The sequence below is a fragment of the Mastigoproctus giganteus genome, chromosome 6 (assembly GCF_048544385.1).
Source record: "Mastigoproctus giganteus isolate SK-2022 chromosome 6, ASM4854438v1, whole genome shotgun sequence".
Classification (NCBI taxonomy): domain Eukaryota; kingdom Metazoa; phylum Arthropoda; class Arachnida; order Uropygi; family Thelyphonidae; genus Mastigoproctus; species Mastigoproctus giganteus.
The window spans coordinates 184,636,226-184,661,640 of NC_143580.1; the positions used below are offsets into that span (position 1 = coordinate 184,636,226).

The window sequence follows — 25,415 nt, forward strand, 5'->3', positions numbered from 1 at the left end:
CAGTAATCAAGATGTTGCCTAACTATTGCTGCAGTGCTCTCCCAGGACCTATTGAATGGGCGTGCCACCCGGTGAATTTAACTGATTGCCTGGCTAAAATTTAAGTGATTCTCGTGGTACCGTATGGTACTGCTCACTGATCTTGATCAGTATTAATTTGAACATACTGTGCGATCGAGATCAATGTGACAGGAGCATATAATGTTAAATTATGCAATTAATTTTTGCTCTGGATTGCTTAAGTCACATTTATAAATAACAGAAAATTTTATAATTATGCAAAGTATTACACTTCCCCACCCGGCTACTTCATAATGCCACCTGTCTGGCAAAATTTTCTGGGGAGAACACTGTGCTGTATACAGCAGAATAATTATCTTTTTATCCCTGCTTGGCACAATAAATTCCTGTATATCATAGACAAACCCTATGGGCTGTCCTAGCAGCCCATCTGCATTGCTCAACGAACTTCATGTCTGACTCATGGTTACCTCCAGGTCTTTTTTATTCTCTCATACCTTGAGTGATGTGCCTTGCATTTGTTAGTGTTAAACTTCAATTGCCACTTCTCAACCCATCTGCCTAATTTTGCTAGATCTCGTTGCAATCACATGCCCTGATTACAGTCATTGATCATCTTTTTAACCTTTCTGTAATCTGCAAACTTAAACATTAAGTCTGATATGCCTTCATCAGGATCATTAATAAATATTGAAAACAACAGTGGGTGCAGCACTGTATTCGGGGTGGGGCAGTCCAAGAAGAATGGTGCCCATTGATAACCACTCTGTCCTCTGCCACTCAGCAGTCCCTTTATCCATAGCAGTAATGTGTCCTCAGTGCCACACTATCCAGTCAGCACAACAGTCTTTCATGTAGAACAATAACAAAAGCTTTTCTGAAATTTAAGTATATGATATCAAAATTATTCTTTACATTCAGTTTCTTTGTCACTGCATCATAGTATCCAGTCAAACTGGATAGACAGAATTACCTCTCAACAAACCTGTGCAATGACTACAATATGAATTCATTCCTGTATTACTTCTTTAACCAGTGGCTCCACTACTTTCCCTGAAATAGAAGTCAAGCTTATAGGTTCATAATTATTCACTTCACTCTTTTATCTCCCTTTGTGAATTGGAGAATCATTAACATATCTCTAATCCATATGGTTCTCCCTGAATTCAAGGATGCTCTCATAATTATGGCTAGACCTTTGCTGTCTCTCACATTATATTTCTTTTTCAGTTATTTCTTATTGTTCATCTATACCCACCCCATTCTTATCCACACTGAAAGTCCTTAACCCTTTATTGCTTGAATTATTTATTTTTTTATGGTTAAAAAAAGTTGCTTGTGATTTTATGTCTTTGGGTATACAGAAAATGTCTGAATTTAAAAAAAAAAATGCCAAATACATGTTTTTTTAACTTTATTTTAGGGGTTTGGTGCCTATTCATGATAGCAGTCTTTTAAGACTGAATCTCACAGAAGCTTCTTTGCATTGCTACATGTTTTATACACTAGTTTTACAATTAATACTCAATATTTTTGTTCTTTATCCATTTCATTTATATAGTATTTCTATTATAAGTACAACAAAATGAGAAATGGGCCAAGTTTTTGCTGTGGAACTTCTTTTCTTGCTTGTGGAATTGCTTGAATCAATTTATATTTTATTTAGATATGTTTGGGCAAAAATATTGATTATAGAGAGGTTTTCTTCAAATGCACTGTTTATTTATTTTGTTCCCTCTGTTACTGAAATTGCAACATGGTATCTAATTAAATCTGGAGATTGCAACATGGTACTAATTCATCATCATCATCATCATCAGCCATTTTCAATCCACTGCAGGATGAAGGCCTCTCCAGCAACTTTCCAGTTCTTTCTGTTTTGAGCACTGGCCATCCATTTACTACTCAAAAACTCATGAATTTCATCTATCCATCTCCGCCTTTGTCTTCCAGGTTTTCTTCTAGCTCCTCTTGGGTACCATTCTGTTATTTTCTTAGTCCGTCTGTCATCATGTCTTCGAGCTATGTGTCCTGCCCAAGACCATTTTAGTTCTTTAGTTTTGATAAGAATGTCCTTTACTTGAGTTTGCTGCCTAATCCATGTGTTTCTCTTTTTATCTAACAGTCTGATTCCCAATATAATTCGTTCCATTCTTCGCTGTGTAGTTCTTAGCTTCTCTTCCATTCTTTTGGTGAGTGCCCAAGTTTCACTTCCATAAGTCATGGTGGGGAGTATACATTGATTCATTATTTTACGTTTCAGACAAACTGGGATATTGCTCTCCAGTATGTGACTATATTTCCTGAATGCTATCCATCCAAAATTTATTCTTCTCTTGACTTCCAGCCATTTATCATTATTCCAGCTAATAACTTGTCCCAGATAAGTATATGACTCCACCTTTTCAATTACTGCTCCTTCAATCATTATTTCCCTTTCCGTGGCATACTTGTTCATCATTACTTTTGTTTTAGCCATATTCATCTTTAGTCCAAAATCCTTACTAACTGTGCATAACTGATTAAGATTTTGCTCTAATTCTTTGGGATCATGGCTTATGACCACAATGTCATCTGCAAATCGTAAATGGTTTAGGTACTCTCCGTTCACATTGATTCCTTTCTGCGACCAGTCTAATCTTCTGAAAGCTTCCTCAAGGGCAGCAGTAAACAGCTTCGGAGATATTGTGTCTCCTTGTCGAACTCCTTTCTCGATTTTAAATTGGCTACTGTCTTTGTCTAGTCTAATAAAGGATGTAGCACTCTCATATATTTTCTTCAAAATCATAATATATGGAGTATCTATGCCTTGTCTTTCCAGTGCCTGAAACATTGCCTTATGCTGTATAGAGTCAAATGCCTTTTCATAATCCACAAATGCCAGGCATAATGGTGTTTTATATTCATTTGCTTTCTCCATTAGCTGTGATATTACGTGAAGGTGATCCATAGTTGAGAATCCTGTCCTAAAGCCAGCTTGCTCTTTCGGTTGATTCTCATCAAGTATTCTTTCTAATCTGTTAGTAATGACCCTTGTGAACAACTTGTAGATATGGGATAACAAGCTAATTGGTCTATAATTTCTGATTTATCTCCTTTCTTATGCAGCAAAACTATGATTGCATTATTCCACTGCTTAGGCATCACACCTTTTCTAATGCACTTTGTGAAGAGCCTTGCCAGTTTTTGTGTTATGTCTCTTCCTCCCAATTTTAACAACTCTACAGTAACTTCATCTTCCCCCGGGGCTTTCCGATTCTTCATTTTCTTCAATGCATGTTCTACCTCATCAGGAAGAATATCGGGTATGTCGTATGTGTTGCTACTTTGCAATCCATCTTCCCCACTGCTGGTATCATTCCCTCGCTCCTTGTATAATTCTCTATAGTAGTCTTCTGCTATTTGAATTATGCCTTCTCTGCTATTTATAAGTACACCATCGCTATTCTTCAGTTTCAGTATCATTTGTCTTTCTGTATTACTGCTCATGGCTGCTGATTTAAATCCTTTGTTTTCCCTTAATGCTTGTTCTACTTTTCTTGTGTTAAATCTTCTTATGTCCTCTCTGAGTCTCTTTCTAATGGCTTTGCATAACTCAGTATACTCAATTTTCTCCCTGTCAGTGTTTTTCTTGCTCTTCATTTGTCGTCTTTGGTTCATCATGACAAGTGTTTCTTGACTAATTTTTTCTTCTTTGGATTTCTGTTTCCCTATAGGTTTCTTGGGCTTTATCACTTTCAGAAAGTTGTAATATTCCTCGTCGATATCTTGGTCCTGAGCAGTCTGCAGAAGCTCAAACTTGTTCTTAAGTTCCAGTACATACTGCTTTTTCTCCTCCTCTGTTATTTCAAAGACCTTTGTATTATTTACTCGAGTCAGTTTTTTCCTTTCCTACATCTATATCAAGTGTACATCTTACCATTCTGTGATCACTTCCAACATTTACCTTATTCAGGACGGTAACATCATTCACAATATATCTTCTGTTAGTGAGGATGAAGTCGATTTCATTAGTTGTTAATCCATTTGGACTCTTCCATGTCCACTTTCTGTTCACCCTTTTCTTGAAAAAAGTGTTCATTACTGACATTCCTTGAGATTCTGCAAATTCCACAAGTCTTTCACCTCTTTTATTTCTTTCACCAGTTCCAAAATTTCCTATAGTTCCTCTTTCTGCGCTGTTTTGCCTTTTTCCAACCTTAGCATTGAAGTCTCCCATAATAATAGTGTAGTGGGTTTTCTGCTCATCTAGAAGACTCTCAATTTCAGTGTACATTTCTTCAACCTCTTCATCATCATGGCTCAATGTTGGTGCATAAGTCATTATAATCTTTAGCTTGTACCTCTTAGAAATCTTGAGTATTAGTCTTGACACCCTTGGTGATGTTCTTTTGAATTCCAAAATGTTGTTTTTAAAATCTTTATGGACCAGAAACCCAACTCCACCTTCACTCCTTTCACTGTTTCCATTAGTGTACAGGAGATTTCCACTTGATAAACTTATAAGTGATTCATTTCTTCTTCTTGTTTCAGCCAAACCAATGATATTCAAATTCACATTTTCTAATTCCTTTTCCAGCTCTAATATCCTGTCTTCACCGATGAGTGATCGTACGTTATAACATGCCAGGTTCAATTTCCGTGCATGGCAGCCTGGTCGTACCCAGAGATTCTTAGCACCCTCTGCTTCCATTCTGATCCTCTCGCTGCCGTAAGAGGGAGAGTGAAAGCTGCTGGGGACTGAGGGCCATTTGTATTGTTGTGCTCTCATTGCTGGAGGGTTTGGTCTTTTCCTCTTCACGCTGACCAGGCGTCTTGAAGAGAACCACTCTACACGTTCGTTGCCACCTAAGTGACATAACAGGGCTTACCATCGAGAAGGTGTGCATGAGTGGATTTTAGGGAGGCAGGCCAACCGGACTTCTCCTAAATCTTCTGTAATAGAGAGATATTGGATCCATCAGTGTTTTAGGCTGAGTGTCTGATAACACACAGGATACCTGTTCCCCTCTAAGCCCCTAAGAGGTACTAATTACACCATGCCTAATATTAAAATTTCCTTTTGGCAAGTTCTTCAAAAAAAAAAGAAAAAGTGAGATGAAAATTTATCATCATTGTCTTAAACAACCTGCAATGCTTTTGTTTTCCCTACTTACATCCTCAGAATTCTACACTAAGAATGAAAATTTTTAATTTCATGCATTACTTTAGACTTTTTTTTTGAGTGGAACCATCTGTTTATCTGTACTCAAATGTCTTTCCTAAAATTCTTGTAATTTTACCAACAGTTTCTAAAGCAGGTTGGATTGCCAATAGTTTGTTTATCAGAATTTGCTAGGAGATAGCATTTTTCATATTATCTTCAGATTTTTTTTATGAAAACCCCAAACATGAGAGGTATTAGAACCTATAGTACTTACTACTGTGCTTGGGTTGGAAGTTGAGAAGACAAAAGAAGATATTTGTTGACATTAGACTTGAACTTCTGTAGACTGTAACTTTCAAGAAATACGTATGAACGAAGGTTGTTCCAGAAAATGGCAGTTGAATGAATAAATGAGGAAGATGAAAAGTTGGTTCTGTGAGTTTGAAGTTGGACAGTAAATAGATGTTGGCTGGTGGTGGCACGTGTTCGGACTGTTTTGCAAGAGAAAGCGGGAATTATAGAAGCCAATTCAGAAGAACAGTGCCCATGGAAATATCCGTAGAAAAGGCAAGCAGCAGAAACAGTACATCGATGAGACAGAGATTGGAGAGACTCTGTTAGAGAGGAGTCATTAATTAAGCTAACTGCCCTCTTCTGAATGGAATCTAGAAGCCTGATAGAGGTTTTGGGGGCACAGCCTCAGATATGGGAACAATATTCCATGGTAGGGCAGATTTGTGATTTGTACAGAGTGAACAGCTGTTTGGAAGAAAAATAACATCCAGAGTGAAAGAGAAAACCAAGTTTTTTAGATGCAGAGGAAGCAATATTGTAATGTGCTTGTGCCATGAGAGATTACAAGTCAGGGTAATCCCCAAAAGAGATATATCATTTTGACTAGAAATCGGAGTGTCACCAAAGATAACCATAAGAGCAGAAGAAGAATTCTTTTTTGCGAGATATAAGACAAGACTGAGTTTAGAAGGATTGAAATAAACTAATTTGTCTTTGCCCCTCTGGAGAATTACCTGGAGATCGGCATTTAAGGAATTGGTAGCGGATATTCGAGAAGTTGAAGATGATTGAGCAGGACAAGGTTTTTCAAAATGGAAAGTGGAATGCAATGTGCTATCATCAGCAAAACTATGGATAGGGTTTTCAGTCAATGGAAGAAGGTCAATAATATACAAGAGGAAAAGAGTGGGGGAAAGAACTGAACCTTGGGGGACACCAGCATTAGTGGGGAAGATAGAAGACAGAGAGCCATCTACCATCACACTTATTGAGCAATCAGAGAGAAAACTGGATAACCAGTTGCAAAAAACAGTTGGCAAACCATAAGATGGAACCTTGTTTAGAAGACCATTATGCCAAATACGATCGAAAGCCTTTGAGATGTCAAGAGCAACTGCTTGTGTTTCACCAAACTTTTCCATTGAATTTGTCCATAAATGGGTAACACAAGACAGAATATCACCAGTGGATTGACACTAACGGAATCTGTACTGACGATCGTTGATCAGACGGAAGGTTTCTAGGTAGTTTAAGAGTTGGCAGTTAATTGATTTCTCCGTTACTTTAGAAAGAGTAGAAGTAATTGCAATGGGACGATAATTGGATGTGAACGACTTGTCACCCTTTTTAGGAACTGGCTGGATATGAGCTAATTTCCAAGCAGAAGGAAAAACACCTTTGGAATAAGAAAGTGAAAAAAGGGGGCAAAGAACAGGAGTAAGTTCAGGAGCACAGGTTTTGAGAACAAGTGGAGAAATACCATCAGGACTTGGAGCTTTCTTAGCATCGGGATTCGTTCAAATCCTTCTGACATCCTTTTGACAGAAGGCCATAGGATGCATTGAATGGAGCGTGTTGGGAATGGTTGGAAGTATTTTATCAAGATCATTAATACATGAGTTGGAAGAAAAATGGGATGCTAGCAGGTCAGCTTTATACCTTGGCTGAAGTGACAACAGAACCATCTGGTTTTGACAGAGGTGGGAGCAGAGATGGGCAAAAGTTGTGGCCAATAGCTTTGTCAAGAGACCAGAATGTTTGGCTACCATTAGGGCAAGAAGCAAGTTTTCTACTCTTAGCCTGTTCGAAATCTAGTTAGGACTGATTAATGACTGCTTTACAATTGTTGCGAGCTTTGGTGTAGGCAGAAAATGAAACTGAAGAACTGGAAACAAGCCAATTACGATATGCAACATTCTTCTCTTTAACAGCCTTAGCACATTTATTGGAAAACCAAGGTTTAGATAAAGGACGAGATTTTAAAGTGGAGTGTGGAATAAAGGATTCCATTCCTACAAGGATAATTTCACTGACATGATCTGAGCAAACGTTGACATCAGAAGTTTTGAAACAGTAATCCGACCAAGGAAAAGAAGGAAAGGAGTCTTGCAGGTCATCCCATTTTGCATTCTTGTAATGCCAAACAATATGAGGTTGGGAATAGCCATGAGATAAAGGCTCCATTGGAGAAGAGACAAACACCAAGTTGTGATCTGAGGTACCTAAAGGACCACTCACTTCAACCGTATACTTAGAAGGGTTGTTTGTTAGAAAAAGATCAAGCGTTTTGGCTGTATGGTTAGGATTGTCTGGTATTCTTGTAGTTAAATGAACAATCTGTGCAAGGTCATTAGAAATTGCAAAAGCCTCAGCATCTCAACCAGCTGGGTGTGTGTGAGTAGAAAGCAGAAGCCAGCTGGAGTTGTGAACATTAAAATTGCCAAAGAAAATTGCCTCACTGTTAGGAATGTTGGACTGGAGAAAGTGAAGTTGCAAAGAGAGGAAGTCAAAGAGCTCCAAGTGATTAGTGGAGTTGGGAGAACAGTAGAGACAACAGATGAATTTGACACAATGAGGTAGAGAGATTTTGAGCCAGAAAAATTGAAGAGAGGAGATTCCAAATTACCAATTCTCTGACAGGGAATATTGGAACGGACATATGCACAAGTACCACCTTTGAGGAGAAAGGAATCATACATTGAATAATTTTGGCAGCTGAGATGAGCATTAATTGAATTAACCGATAACTGAGATTCTGTCAGAAAAAGTACAATGGGTTTGGCAGACTGCAAGTGGAAATGGACATCGTTGAGATTAGAATTAAGACCACGTATATTGGTGAAACGAACTAGGAAGTGTTTCGGAGGTTTAGATCTTTTCGCATATAAGCTTTTAAGTGGGGGGGGACATGCTGTATGGAGTAATAAAATTTTTAGACGTACAGATGGTAAGATATTGTTGGGATATCAGAGACGTGGTGTCACACAGATATAAGGGATGCAGAACTGCAATTTGGGGAGTACAACGTCTACAGAAAGGATAGACAGGATAGGAAGGGGGGAGGGGTTATGCTATTAGTTAAGAAACACATAAAAACCAAGGAAGTGAAGCCAGTCGACATCGCTGGACAGTGCAGGGTTGAGTCAGTTTGGTGTGACATAAGCATTGGGAGATCAAAATTGAGAGTAGGAGTGTGCTATAGGCCTAATGACTCTGATGAGTATAATAATGAACTGTACAGGGAAATAGAGTGGGCCAGTAAATCAGAGAGTCTTATAATGGGAGATTTTAATTTCCCAGATATTGACTGGAATTTGGGGGCTGGTTACTCACACACTAGCAGGCCTTTTGTGGATTTATTGGATGATTGTTTTCTACATCAGCATGTTCAGGAGGCAACTAGAGGGAGTAATACTCTTGATTTGATTATCAGCAGTGATTCTTCATGCATTAAGAATCTGCAGATAAATGAACCACTAGGTGGCAGTGATCACAGTGTGCTGAAGTGGGATTTACTCAAAGAGGTAACTACCATTAGGGGTAAAGGGAAGGGTTATTGCTTCCGTAAAGGTGACTACGATGGACTGAGACAGTATTTAAATTCTATACAGTGGGACCAACTGATGATGTTACCAACAGCAAATTCAAAATGGGAAGCATTCAAAGAACTTATCTTGGAAGCTACTAGGCTTTACATACCAACTAAGAAATATTGTTCAAGGTTTAGGCCAAAATGGATGTCAGATGAACTAATGAGGCATATGGCAGAGAAGAAAAATGCATGGGATACTTACAAATTAACACATGACACAGAAGCCTATGATAGATACAAGTTGATATGCAACCAAGTTACAAAGGAGGTTAGGCAGGCGAAGGCAGATTACGAGAAATCCTTGGCAAGGGATGCAAAGAAAAACAGAAAAGAGTTCTTTACTTATGTAAACTCTAGAAGGAAGGGGATGAATCAGATTGGTCCACTTGATATTGATGGGTCAACTGTTGATGATCCTGCTCAGGTAGCTAACAAACTAAATGAATATTTTGCATCGACATTCACACATGAGGAGTTATTCAGCAAGGGGAATGCCAGAGGTGTATTCAACTCTAGCAGTAAGCTACAGAATCTTGAAATAACTGGGAGTAAAGTGGAGGAGAAACTGTTGAAGATAAACACAAGAAAGGCACCCTGGGTGGATGGGATCTATCCAGTTATATTAAAGGAGGCAGCAAAGGAAGTAAGCAAACCCTTAGCCATAATTATGAGAGCTTCCTTGGACTCAGGGGAGGTACCCATAGACTGGAAATGTGCAAATGTGACCCCAATTCACAAAGGAGGATCAAAGGCTGACACAAGTAATTATAGACCTGTGAGCTTAACTTCTGTTCCAGGAAAATTAATGGAGGCACTGGTTAAAGAAGCACTGCAGGATCATTTAGACAAGACTTCAGTTATAGCTCAGACACAGCATGGTTTTGTTAAGGGGAAGTCTTGCCTGACCAACTTGATTGGATACTATGATGCAATCACAAAAGAACTGGATGCAGGGAATAACTTTGATATTATATACTTGGATCTTAGAAAGGCTTTTGATACTGTTGCACATGGAAGACTGCTACACAAATTGGAGCAGTGTGACATTGGAGGCAAATTGCTGCTATGGATAAAGGGGTGGTTGAGGGGGAGAAGACAGAGAGGGGTAATCAATGGACACTGCTCATCGTGGACTAATGTTATTAGTAGAGTCCCTCAGGGCTCAGTGTTGGGTCCATTATTGTTTTCTGTATTTATAAATGATATTGATGATGGTATATCACGCTTAATGTCCAAGTTTGCAGATGATACAAAGGTAGGCAGGGTTGTCAAGGACACTACTGACACTATGCTGCTGCAACAGGATCTGGAAAGGTTGACCAGATGGGCTGAGAGGTGGCAAATGAAGTTTAACATTGACAAATGTAAATTACTACACATGGGAAACAGCAACCCCAGAGCAACGTATCAACTCTGTGGTACTACACTGACAGTGGTAGAGAATGAAAGGGACTTGGGGGTGGTTGTGCAGGCAGATATGAAGTTCTCTGAGCAGTGCAGACGGGCTGCAAGAGTAGCTCATGGAGTATTGTCAATGATATACAGGAATTTTTCCAGCAGGGATAAGGAGGTGATTATTCCATTGTATAAGGCAATGGTCAGGCCACGCCTAGAGTACTGTATACAGGTCTGGAGGCCTCATTTCAAGAAGGATGTAGAGCTGCTGGAACGAGTACAGAGAAGGGCAACAAGATTAGTGAATGGAACAAAGGGGGTGCTCTTACGAAGAAAGGCTTAAGTTTTGCAAATTACAGTGTCTGGAGACTAGGCACCAGCGAGGTGATCTGATAGAGGTGTATAAAGCCTTGAATGGTTTAAGCATGCTCAATGCTGATGGGATTCTTCCTCTAGCTCAGAAAAATCACCTGAGAGGACATAAATTCAAATTGAGGAAAGACAGATGTAGGATAGACGTGAGGAAATTTGCCCTTAGCCAGCGGGTGGTTGGTTGGTGGAACAGACTTCCATCCCTTGTGGTGGAGGTTGATAGCCTAAATAAGTTTAAGGCTCAGCTGGACAGGTATTTTGAATGAACAGAGGGGTGAAGTGGAAGTGGTTTTTTTTTTTTTTTTTTTGGCTGATGCTGCATAAGCTTGCTTTCTTGCATCAAATGCCTCTACTAATGCTAATGCTAATATACCCAGATCCCTGAGATAATATACTCCCCCCCCCCCGCATACACACTACTTGGTCTCTCTCCAGTCAATATCTAGCAGAGTAGAGGTGGCAAGATTATACACTAGCTGATCCGGAAGCCTCCTAAAGAGTTATCATTTGGTTCAGTCCAGTGTACTAACTAGTGGCCGGTCTGCGAACAACGTTTTAGAGCTGTACCCTCGAAATGTAAGGAAGGTTGGATCTCGCCATGATGTTCATCATAACCTCAAAAGTCATCAGTCATACTGCATGATGGAAGAGATGGGGAACAGATAACCGGAACTTAGCTCTGGAGACTAAACATGGTTTCCACCACTTCAAGATTAAAATTCATTTGTTCATTCATTTGAAGTGTAAATTAAAATTGATTTGTTTCAACCTGTTTTTTAGCATTCTGCCTACAATTTTTGCTACTCTATATAATATTGGTGTGAATACAGCATAGATCACTCTTAAAGGCAAAAAACTACGTTTGTAGTGTAAATGGGCATCATTTTATCTGTATCTCATATTGTGCTCCTCCTTCACAACGAGTTGTCATGTATCGCACTACTTTGAATAAGTAATGCTTCACTAAAAGAGAAGACTATTGTTACTTATTCTCAGTGGGCACCACCACCCAGATGGCACCATTTCAAGGCTTGTTGGCCTTTCATCGGTGAATGGGCAGGTAAGGAGGAGGGGTTGTGAAGGAGGAGCACAATATGAGATACAGATAAAATGATGCCCTTTTACGCTACAAACGTAGTGTTTTTGCCTTTAAGAGTGATCTATGGTGTATTCACACCAATATTATATAGATTATTTATACTCCTAAACCTATAATGCCTTATTGCATTGAGTTTAACTTATACATTATCATGTACACCTTTTAGCATCTCTCATATTATGTGATTTTCTTCACAACTGGATTGTTATATCTGCAATACCAGGGTACCTGCCCACCCACCGATGAAAGGCCAACTAGCCTTGAAACAGTCACCAGGGGGAGCCTGAAATGTAGTGTTTGTGATGGAGTTGTGTGATGAATAATGCAGGTAAGTGATTGTGGTGGATGAAAGGTGAAAAAAAAATTCAGAAAATTGAATAATGAAGGTAAGGGCTTATGAATTCAGCATATTTATGCAGTGAGGATATAGTGATAGAAACAAAGGTAGGAGTTACGGTTGAAGTAGGAGTTGTGGGTACAGGCAGAGCTTGTAAGTATAATGGTGAGGCAAAAAATAAAATAATTCAAAAATTGAATAATAAGTGGAAGCTAGAAGGGTGATACAGTGGGAGGTTAGGGATTGCAGACTGAGGCAGAGATGAAGTTTGGAGAATTACAACTCCTATTATAGCAAGTTTCATCAAACTAATGCAATATGAGACTGTTTTAATGTTTAAAATTAATGGATAGATTTGATGTTTTTTCAGTTAATCATATTATCGACCATTTTTAATAATTGACAGTGAACTGTTTTTCAGACATCCAGAATTCAGTATGCTCTTGCGGAACTATCCAAAAAACATATGAACTGCAGTAACTGCATAAGAGAATTATTATCCCTGCTAACTTCTGAGGAGATGCCAATAATTTATATCATTACTCCAACTTACTCTCGTCCTGTGCAGAAGGCTGAACTCACCAGATTATCCCATACATTACAGTTAGTGAGTAGGGGCTTTGAATTTTTATTTCTTTTTGATATATGAATTATAAATTGAAATTTAATTAGAGGAAGTGATCAAGTGTTAGAGTGCAGTAGTAGATATGTGATTTGACAATGAATGATTTTATTCATTCATTGTCATAAATGATCAGTTGTAAATGTCTCTGACCAAGTGGTCATTCCGTTGTATAAACAGAACTTGTTTTTTGTTAATATAATACTTTTCATTTAAAATTTTTGAGAAGAGTTAGTTAAGGTTTAAAATAGGTCAGTTATTGCATATATAGGGTGTCTCAAAAATATTGGTACAAACGTTAAGGGGAGGTAGGTAACATCTAAAGGAATGTGAACCGCATAGGAACCCATAACCGGAAACGTCACGGGAAAGTAGTAGCAGAGGCACAAGAAGCAGAAATGACACAAGACAATAATTAGTGGCAAACATTTATTTGACATAATATTAACAATGGAGTACGAGATGCATTCATTTCATGATGTTACAACAGATGTTCGAAGGTTCCACCATGAGACGCGATGCATGCATAACACCGACGCAGCATGGATTGGTGGACACGGTCGAACACACCTGGAGTTTTTTTTTGACAGTAGCAGCAGCTCAGACGAGTCTCGCCCTGAGATCCATTTCTGTCTCCACAGGCGATTCATACACGATAGATTTGAGGATCCCCCACAGAAAGAAATCAAGGCTCGATAAATCAGGTGAGCGTGGGGGCCAGGCAACGGATCCACCACGGCCAAATCCATCGATGCCCAAAACGCCTGTTCAAATGGTCACGAACACACCTTCCATAATGGGCAGGCGCCCCGTCACGTTGAAACCAAATGTTGCATCTCACATTTGCTGGAACATCATCAAGTAACCCTGGTAGAACTTGTTCAAGAAAGATCCGATATTTAGCAGAGTTCATGTGGGATGGTAACAGGTATGGGCCGACTAAGCAGTCACTGACCATACCTGCCCACACATTTATTGCGAAGTAATGCTGTGCTGCATGGGGGCACACACCGTGTAGGTTGTCGTGAGCCCACACATGAGCATTGTGCTGATTGAATAAGCCTTCCCGAGTGAAATAAGCCTCATCCGTGAACAAAACATAGGCTGGAAAATTCAAGTCTTGAACACTTTCTTGGAGAAACCACTGTGCAAAAGCCACACGTGCAGGATGATCTTGGGGGAGCAGTAACTGAACCCTTTGGAGATGAAAGGGGTGTACAGAATCATTGTGCCAGACACGCTGTACGCTGCAACAAGACACTCCTAAGGCAGAGGCAACGGCACGTGTGCTGGTAGTAGGATTATTCTGGATGGCATTCAACACACTTTCTTCCATGGTGGGAGTTCGCGTCAAACGTGGTCTGCCCACACTACTCCTGTTACCTCTAAATGACCCATAATCGCACAAATTTTGATGCACAAGCGCAAACAAACAGTGGTCCAGTACATGTCTGTCTGGGAAGCGTTCTCCATAAATTCGTTGAGCGGCTCGTCCATTGCCCTCTCCTAATCCATAGACATACACTAGGTGCATGTCTGCCAACTCACAGTTCGTATATCGATGGATGCTCTTCGTGCGGCGACTACTGCTTGAATCAGTAAACCAGAAATTTTTCCTCTCGCGAACTGATGAACAGTACCGTCTACGGACTTACGGTGATGTTTCTGTTTATGGGTTCCTATGCAATTCACATTCCTTTAGATGTTACCTACCTCCCCTAAACATTTGTGCCAATATTTGTGAGACACCCTGTATAATTCTTTCAGGAAAGAGAATAAAATTCTTATCTGAACTTTATTTGAATGATTTTTCATTTTCGCATATACTTCAAAAATCAAATTAATACTGTTTTTTCCTGATGATAAAATGCACTGGACCATAAGATACATTCATGCTTTAGAAGTAAACTTTTGGTAAAAAATATTTTATTGCATACATTTGAATCAAAAATTCACAAGTGCTTACTAAACAAAATGTCAGTGTAGAATTGTGGAAAAAGAGTTCATGCCCAATGGCCAGAGTGTTACTGCTGCCTACTCTCTGGACATTTTTAAATATTTGTTGCAGCGAATCCATTGTGTGTGGCCTCAGTATGGAGAAGATGGCAGTTGGTTCTGCTTGCATGACAATGCACCAAGCCACAAGGCCCTCATTGTTCAGATGTTTTTGTCTAGCAAAAAAGTCTGTATACTGTCGCACCCACCATATTCACCAGGCTTAGTCCCATGCAACTTCTCTTTGTTTCCAAAACCTCAAGGCACCATCGAAAGGCTGTTATTTTCATGACATCGACACCATTCATAGAGCTGCATGAGAAAACCTTGAACAGTATACCAGTCATGGCCTACCACTAGTCGTTCCAGTCACTTTGTGATATTGCATGCATTGTGTCGACCTGGGAGAAAGTTACTTTGAATAAACCAAGGTTAGTTTACTCATACATGGGATCATTATTTCTTTTCTAGAATCAGTCTCGTTTTCAGTTTGCCACATTGTGTGTTATGGTATCAACTGCTATTCTTCTGATAGTATAACATCTTCAGTGCCATCAAAAGGATTGCTGATTCCAAATTTCCTAAAAGATAGCCACTGTCTCGTGTTTAAATAACTACCACAAATTTTTCACCAATCTGCACACCTGCCTATTGTTGTTGTCAAATCTTCAGTTGGCATCTCCATCCAGTTAGCATTAGCATTAGCAGAGGATAGGATGCAAGAAAGCAAGCTTATGCAGCATCAGCCAAAAAAAAAAAAAAAAAACAAGAAACCCCTTCCCATTTCACCCATCCATTTGCTCCAAATGTTTGTCTAGTTCTGCCTTGAATTTATTTAAGCTGCCAACTTCTAAAGCGACAGATGGAAGTTTGTTCCAGCAATCAACTACCCACTTGCTAAAGACAAATTTCCACACATCTATTCTATGACTGTCTTTTCTCAATTTGAATTTTGTCCCCTCAGGCGACTAATCTGGGCAAGAAGAAGAATCCCATCAGCATTCAGCTTGCTCAAACCATTCAAGGCTTTAGACACCTCAATCAGATCACCTCAGGTGGCCTAGTCTCCAATTGTGCCTCCGTAGCCAGGTGGGAAGGAGCAGCAGTGCGCAGCACACGCTTCTTGATTAGACCGGAGTTCGAGTCCGTCACCACCAAATACAGAGGATGCGGAAAGGTCAGGGAATGACCACCGCATATCCCGGAGCAATATGGCCTTAGTTGATAATGCTCCTAAAGACCAAATAACTAACTAACCTAGTCTCCAGATACTGTAATTTGCAAAACTTAAGCCTTTCTTCATAAGAGCAACTCTTTGTTCCATTCACTAATCTTGTTGCCCTTCTCTGTACTTGTTTCAACAGCTCTACATCCTTCTTAAAATGAGGCCTCCAGACCTGTATACAGTACTCAAGGTTTGGCCTGACCATTGCCTTATACAAGGAATAATCACCTCCTTATCCTTGCTAGAAAAAATTCTGTATATCATTGACAAGACACCATGAGCTACTCTTGCAGACTGTCTGCACTGCTCAGAAAACTTCATATCTGACTGCACAATTGCCCCCACAGCCTTTTCATTCTCTACCACCCTGAGTGTAGTACCACACAGTTGATACATTACTCTGGGGTTACTGCTACCCATATGCAGTACTTTACATTTGTCAATGTTAAACTTCAGTTGCCACCTCTTAGCCCATCTGCTCAACTTTTCTAGATCTTGTTGCAGTAGCATACTGTGATGAAGAACCCTGTCAACCTCGTAACATCAGCAAACTTGGACATTAAGCTTGATATACCTTCATCAATGTCATTAATAAATACAGAAAACAACAATAGACCCAACACCGAACCCTGGGGGACTCCACTAATAAGATTCCACAAACAGCAGTGTTCATTGATTACCACTCTCTGTCTTCTCCTACTCAACTAACCCTTTATCCATAGGAGCGACTTGCTTTAATGCTATACTGCTCCAATTTGTACAGTAGTCTTCCATGTGCAACAGTATCAAAAGCTTTCCTAAAATCCAATTACAGGCAACCCTCATTTTAACACAGTAGTTTGGTTTCTACAAAATCTCGTGTAATGTGAAGCCGTGTTATACAGGACTAGAAACCAGTACAAAAAGGGGGGGGGGTTACGTTCCAGAAGCTAACAAAAATACACCATTTTTTAAAATAACTATCGGAAACTTAATTTTTTTAGTAGTAATAACTTAATATTTTAATTTTCTTTTTATAATAGTAGTAACTTAAATAGTAATAACTGAACAAACATCTTACCTTACAAACTGTGATACTTATTATCATTAGTAAACACACATGATGCAAGAAAGCAAGCTTATATAGCATCAGCCAAAAAAAAACCCAAAAAAACCCCTACTCATTTTACCTATCCACTCGCTCCAAATGTTTGTCTAGTTCTGCCTTGAATCTATTTAGGCTATCAACTTCTACAACGACAGATGTAAGTTTGTTCCAGCAATCAACCACTCTCTGGCTAAAGGCAAACTTCTGCACATCTATCCTATAACTGTCTTTCCTGAATTTGAATTTATGCCCTCTCAGACTATTATTCTGGGCAAGAGGAAGAATCCCATCAGCATTGAGTATGCTCAAACCATTCAAGGCTTTATACAACTCAATCAGATCACTTCGCAGGTGCGAAGTGATCTGATTGAGTTGTATAGACACTGTAATTTGCAAAACTTAAGTAACTTAAGTTTGCAAAACAAAACGTAAGAGCAACCCTTTGTTCCATTCACTAAGCTTGCAGCTCTTCTCTGTACTTGTTCCAGCAACTCTACATTCTTCTTAAAATGAGGCCTCCGGACCTGTATACAGTACTCAAGGTGTGGCCTGACCATTGCCTTATACAAGAAGATAATCACCTCCTTATCCCTGTTAGAAAAATGGCAACACACCATGAGCTAATCTTGCAGACTGTCTGCACTGCTCAGAAAAATTCATGTCTGCCTGCACAATTACCCACAGGTCCTTTTCATTCTCTACCACTGTCAGTGTAGTACCACACAGTTGATACATTACTATGAAATTACTTCTACCCATATGCAGTACTTTTCATTTGTCAATGTTAAATTTCAGTTGCCACTTCTCAGCCCATCTGCTCAACTTTTCTAGATCCTGTTGCAGCAGCATACTATCATTAGTGTCATTAACAACCCTGCTGACCTTTGTATCATCTGCAAACTTGGACATTAAGCCTGATATACCATCATCAATATCATTAATAAATACAGAAAACAACAATGGACCCAATACTAAACCCTGGGGGACACCACTAATAATATTAATCCACGAAGAGCAGTGTCCATTGATTGTCACTCTCTGTCTTCTCCCACTCAACCATCCCTTTATCCATAGCAGCAATTTGCCTCCAATGCCACACTGCTCCAATTTGTGCAGCAGTCTTCCATGTTCTTTACATAAGTAAAGAACTCTTTGCTGTTTTTCTTTGCATCCTTTGCCAAAGATTTCTCGTAATCTGCTTTTGCCTGCCTAACCTCCTTTGTGAGTTGTTTACAGACCAGCTTATATCTATCATAGGCTTCCATGTCACCTGTTAATTTATATGTATCCCATGCATTTTTCTTCTCTGCCATATGTCTTATTAGTTCATCTGACATCAGTTTAGGCCTGAACCTTGAACAATATTTCTTAGTTGGTATGAAAAGCCTAGTAGCTTCCAAGATTATTTCTTTGAATGTTTCCCAATTTGAAGTTGCTGTTGGTAACATCATCAGTTGGTCCCACCGTATAGAATTTAAATTCTGTCTCAGACCACCATAGTCATCTTTACCAAAGCAAAAACCCTTCCCTTTACCCCTGATAGTAGTTACCTCTTTGAGTAAATCCCACTTCAGCACACTGATCACTGCCACTTAGTGGTTCCTTTATTTGCAGATTCTGAATGCATGAAGAATCACTACTATTAATCAGATCAAGAGTATTACTCCTAGTTGCTTCCCGAAAACAATCATCTAATAAATCCACAAAAGCCTTACTAGTGTGTAAGTGACCAACCCACAAATTCCAGTGTATATCTGGGAAATAAAAATCCCCCATTATAAGACACTCTGATTTACTGTCCCACTCTATTTCTCTGTACAGTTGTTTGTTCTACTCATCAGAGTCATTAAGCCTATAACACACTCCTACTCTCAAATTTGATCTCCCACTGCTTATGTCACACCAAACTGACTCGACACTGTACTGTCCAACCATGTCGACTGGCTGTACTTCCTTGGATTTTATGTATTTCTTAATCAATAGCATAACCCCTCCTCCCTTCCTATCCTGTCTATCCTTCCTGTACACATTGTACTCCCCAAATTCCAGTTCTGCATTCCTTAAAGCTGTGTGACACCACGACGTTGATATCCCAACAATATCTGTCTTTGATGTTTTGACCAACACCTCAAATACATCAAATTTATTTACCAATCTCCTAGCATTGGTGTACACGCAAGTATACATGCACCTGTTTCTATTCTTAGCTACCTTAACACAGCCCATATATTTACTTTTTCACGATGACTCCCAGCAGTCCTGGAAATCCTCAGCACCTTGTTTTCCAGGTGTTGGATTTTATTACAGTGCTGTTCATTGTAATAAAAGCAGTGCAAGAATCACTTTCACCCTTGCCAGTGGCTACTTTTAATCTATTAGTCCGGGTACCTCCCCCCAAGCTAGCAGTTTTCTGATCCACCTAACGCTGCCTCGATAGCATCAGCAAATATTCTTGCATCCTTTCTATTTAAATGTATCCCATCCCCGTAGAAGCAGTCTCTCCTGTTAATTATATGTCAGGTAATGTACATTCATTTAATTTTCTTCCTCTTCATTGCTGCCAAGCACAATCTCTTCTGCAGCATCTAGATTTCGTGTACCTTCAGCTCTCTGTCACAATGAAATTAACAATCTGCATTCTTCGAAGTCACAATTTTTTATGTCTGAAACAAGCACAAGTTCAAACAGGCCATAAGATGCAGGGGAATTTTGAGCAACATTTCCCAAGAAAAAAAAAATCTGTCTTACCTCCAGAAAATACAGTAATTGAAGTAATATATGTAAATCAATTTTCTGTTCACACTCTAGTATGAACACCACATATGGTTAGAGGTGTTCATAACTACAAAGAGTCACAACAATTTTACCTTATTTTGTGACATCACATGAATTTGAACATGTGGTGTGCATAATTTCATACTACATGCTGACCACTTAACTATTGCTGTGCTTTATTTCTTCACAAAGGTGATGCTGACAGTACATTAAAGCAACTTGTGTTGGATTTTGTTACAGAGTTCTAAAATGTTATGAAAATGACATTAACCACTAAAAATTTGCAGTGGGAAATCACTGTGTTAAGAAACCAGAACAATTTCTTAACTCTTTTGAAGTTAATAAAATATGAAACTCAAATCAGTGCCATTTTAGGAAATGCTTTATTCTATACATGAACATACACTGAGTGATCACTGAATTATGACCACCTATCTAATAATTCGTAGGTCCTCCTTTTTCTCTCACTACAGCAGCTATCCGACGTGGCATTGATTCAACAAGATGTCTGAAGCGTTTGGGAAGTATGGCCAACCAAGCTGTGTAATGTGGCTAGCAGTGCAGGTATGGAGGTGATTGGTGTATCCAGATGCCTGATATGCCTTTCCATAGTGTGCCACAAATGCTCTATGGGATTGATATCGGGAGAGTTTGGAGGCCAATTGATATGCTGGAAGTCAAAACTGTGTTCCTCAAACCATTCCTGCACATCAAGTGCCCAATGGCTCGGCGCATTGTCATCTTGGAAGACACCATCACCATTTAGGAAAAAGTGTAACATAGCGGAGTGTACACAGTGAGCAAGCAGTTGACAATAGTGGAGACCAGTGACACGTTGCTCCACATGCACCAGGGATCGAAGTTCCTACCAGTGAAATATGCCCCACACCATACAACCGCCTTCACCAGGCTGCACTTTTGATACCATGCATGATGGATCAAGTGCCTCATGTTGTTGATGTCAAATCTGTACACGACCATCCACAGTGTGGAGTAAATAATGTGACACATCTGACCAGCACATCTTCGAGTCTTCTAACGTCCTACTTGCATGCTCTTTGCACCACGTGAGTCTTTTATGCCGATGAACCTTGGTTAGGAGAGAATGCTGTAGGGGTTGTCTGCTGGTACAGCCCATACGTGTGAGCGTGCGATGCATGGTCACGCTAGATATCGTTCTGGGTTGGCCATGTTGTATTGGGTAGTCACCTCTTCAAGAGTGCTGCACCTGTACGAGTCGTCGGACCCAGCACTCACCTCTAACATCAACCTTTCGCTGACCTTTGCAGTTTTGCTGTCGGGTGATCACTGAACACCCTACCAGTTCAGCCGGTTGGGAAATCGAGGCACCAGCTCATCGAGCTCCCACAATCTGTCCTTTATCAGTGTCCAATAAATCCTTCCTTTTACCCATCATGCTCTGAATTTTACTACCTACTGAACCACTGACACCTTATCTATGCTATGTAGGTCGACTAACTGCGCACTCTCGTACCTCACGTGGTCAACGGGTCACATTCAGTTTTAATAGGGGTGGTCATAATTCAGTGATCACTCAGTGTATATAAAATCCTGTAGAAATTTTAGATTGAATATTACAGTCTCTAGCACTGCACAAATAAAACTTAATCTCAAAAGCAAAAATTGCACTTTTAGAGAGAGAGAGAGAGAGAGAGAGAGAGAGAGAGAGAGAGAGAGAGAGAGAGAGAGAGAGAGTGAGCCTGTAATCATGTTTTGATTCCCATTAGAGACAATTTGGTTTTGTCTTTGTGATAAGGTGGTGTGTTAGTTTTTAAGTAATTTATGCACTGAAGAAAGACCATAGCATTCACTCCAAAATGTATGCAGGGTTCTGGAGGTTTAAGTTTAGAATAAAGTATTTTACTATAACATTGCAATTAGGGGATTTTTTTTCTATATAATCTTTATTCCAGTCCAATTTTTTTTTTTTTTTTTTCCAATCTGTTCAGTCTTCAATAATTTTTGCAGTCCATTCCGATGTTTAATAATCTTTCCAATCCACTCCAATCTTTAATAATCTTTCCAATCCATTTAACTGCCATGATTAGACTGAAATGTGAAAGTCACTTGATAATAAATAAATTTCCATTTATCCTTGATGCAGCCAAGAGCAGAAGAGTTTACATGCTCATTGTGACTGCATAGATATTGAATTAATTTTTAAAGGAAAGGCAACCAGAGTTTTGGCACCACAGGTCACAATGGGCCATGTACTTTTCATGGAAGCTAATGGGCTTAAATCCACAACCTTCTTATTTCTCGCTGCACATGCTAATTGGACCATGGATGACAAATTTATTACAAACTGTACAAAAATGTGTTAAAAAAATAGTACAGTACAAAATGATACATGACAGGAACGATATATATATTTTTTTATTTGTGATAAAATAATCCTTATTCATTTCAACAGACTTCCAAATTTTTTTTGATCTTCACAGTATAAAGTCCTTTTGGGGTTAAGTGCTAATACTGTGCTAATATACCTGACTCCTGTAGGATATGTGATATTGCTATTAATGAAGTGAGTCTAACAGTAAAACTACTGAGCCTGAAAGTGCACAGGCTCAGGCACCAATGGTATTTACCCAGTAATATTGAAAGTAGTTGTGAAATAATATGATAATCCTTTATGGTTAACAATGACGTCACCATTAGACTAGGGCAGAGCTTTCCAAACTTTTATACCTTGTGCACCCCCTAAAATATTTCATAAATTTCATATCCCCCTTAAAATTTTAAAAAAAAATTATACCCATCTTCCAGAACAATTGCAAATAAACAGATTTAAAATAAAATTTAGCAGTGAGTATACATACTTTTATAAATTAATATATACTTCAGTACATTTAACCTCAAAGATTGAAAGATAATATACTTTATACCTAGATTAGTGGGATGATTTGTCCATATTTCATTAAAAAATGTGCTTCATAAAAACAGTGTGCTCCCAAAAAAACAAGTATGTCTCCCTGGGTTTGTGGGGGGGCACCTCACACTTTGAGAACCAGGATTAAGGAATAATCTTGGATTTGAGAAGTGCCAGTGTCTTCAGACCATATAGACCAGTAATTTTAATCTCAGGGAAACATCATCAGGAAGTCTATGGTCAAAGATCCATTAAAAGCTTGTCTTAAGAAATATATCCTAAATAGATCATAGCTTTGCATTGTATATGGAGAACCTCATTTAACCAACCAGGTAAACTGCTATGGTCAAGTCACATAGCAGTTGGATAAAAAATAATTTTGACATTATATTCTTAGACTTTAGCAAAGCATTTGACATGACTCCAAATGGGAGGTTGCTGTATTTGCTTGAGTATATTGGTCTTACGGGGTTGATTTAGAGCAAGGGATGGCTGAAAGACAGGGAGCAGAGGCCAATGATACTCTTGTACAAGAGTATCATTGGATGAGTATTCAAAAGTATTGGATAAGAGTATTCCCCTCGAATACCCTTATCCAGTCTGGTCTCCTAATTCCTTAAATTTAATTAAATAAATTTGAAAAAAAATTCAATTACATATTATAAAATACATGCTAAGCAAGATGGCATTATTATTTATCATAATCACAAATCTCACTGTTATTTAGCCAAATATAAAATGGCACCTTTAGTTTTTAGAAGATATACTCAAGGATTGAGATTATTCACAAAGTTATTCATAGTAAATGTTTAAATAGCACTCTCATATCCGGTATTAATTTAATAGAAAAACCACACCTTCTCACATGACTTTTCTATTGAAATTTAGAACTGATATTGGGAAATTCAGTCTGATTTATGCCCTTCTTCATCATCTAGATTATTATGACTTAGACCCATTCATATCTTATGCAAATTATGATAAACAATTAAAGGAGATTCATTTGAGTTAGTGATGCAATATTCCGTTTGGTGCACGTAGATCAACTTGGCATAAAATAATTGTATAAAAAGTAATTAAAACATATTGTAAAATAATTATAATAAGTAATTTCTAATTAAAAAAAATTCAAAGTTTTATGAGTGTGTAATTTTAAAAGTTATATTATTACATTTTAATTCTTGTCTCAATGTAATAATAATGTATTTGATAACTATTAAAAGATTGCACATTATAACTGTGTCCTACTACTTGTAATATGCTTTTGCTAAATAAATAAATACAGGCAGTTCCTGCTTTGAGTTTTTGCTTTATGAGTTCCCAGGTTTTCAAGTTCTTTTCTTCAAGTATCAACAAAATTGAAAATATGAACATTAATTGCAATAAATAAATGCTAAACATTCATAAATAATGCATTTCAAACCACACGTGTTGCTATATAATACAGTACTACTGCACATGCATTTGTTTGTTCAGGCAGAGATAAGGAGGGAGGTCTTAAAGAATTTTGAAAGAATTCCATATTTTAGATGCAATCAAAATAACAAAATGAGCGTGGAACAAAATTACCAAGAAAAACACAAAGTGGGCTAAGGTAAAGAAAGCCCACACGAGAAGCATGCAAAAGTTCAATGAAATTTACCGGTAAAAGTACTTTGTCGTAATGGCATTTGTATTGTTGCTTGCTCGGTAAAAAGACAGTGGGTGTTATCGGTCTGGAGTAGACGTTGAATCCCACTGGAGCTTGAAACCCTCCCAAAGTGGAGGGGAGTAACCTGACCTTTTTTTCTTTAGAATCACTAATCGAATTAACTAATTGCATGACAAACAGAGTCATATTGGAAGTTCTGGCATCGTAAAAAATGTTTGTAATGTAGTTTCACCAGTAAACTTTTTCGAAGTTTGCTGTGCTTCTCGTGTGGGCTTCCTTTACCTTTGTCTTTTTATTCATAATAAACAACTTATCCACTAGTCCACCAGTGATTCTAAAGAAAAAAGGTCAGGTTACCCCCTCCACTTTGGGAGGATTTCAATCTCTCATGGGATTCAATTTCTACTCCTGACTGATAACACCCATTGTATGTTTATTGAGTGAGCAACAATACAAATGCCGTTGCGGCAAAGTACTTTTATTGGTAAATTTATCAAACTTTTGCGTGCTTCTTGTGTGGGCTTTCTTTATCTTCGCCCATGAAGTGTGTTTGGAATAAACTCTGTCATCAATTTATTGATAACATTGAAGGATTTCAAGAACCAGCAGAGATTGTATAAAATGAAACAGGAGCGGCTGTAAATGTTGCTAACCAACTGCAGCTTGAGGCTTCTTTGACATCACTGATCTGCTTCAAGTACACAATGGAGAGCTCACAAATGTAGACCTCATTGAAATGGCAAAATGTGAAGAAGCTGAGGTGGAAGAAGATTTAACAGCTGAAACTCCTGTTCATTCCTTCACTCTCAAGGGGCTTGACAAAGCTTTTCAACACAGAAAGAGCAATTTAGATTTTTGAGTCACAAGATTCAAATTTCGAGCACACTAGAAAAGTTGCTACAGATTTAAAAAAT

At 38.7% G+C, this 25,415-nt stretch overlaps 1 protein-coding gene across 2 annotated transcripts in view; it reads left to right on the forward strand.

Annotated features, from left to right (window-relative positions):
• Positions 1–25,415, forward strand: part of LOC150084801 (galactosylgalactosylxylosylprotein 3-beta-glucuronosyltransferase 3-like) — an 84,695-nt gene that overhangs the window by 26,643 nt on the left and 32,637 nt on the right. For both annotated transcript variants that reach the window (XM_090375555.1, XM_090375556.1), the window contains exon 3: positions 12,678–12,863. In XM_090375555.1, coding sequence (XP_090231681.1) covers positions 12,678–12,863 — 186 coding nt within the window. The remainder of the gene's footprint in view (positions 1–12,677; positions 12,864–25,415) is intronic.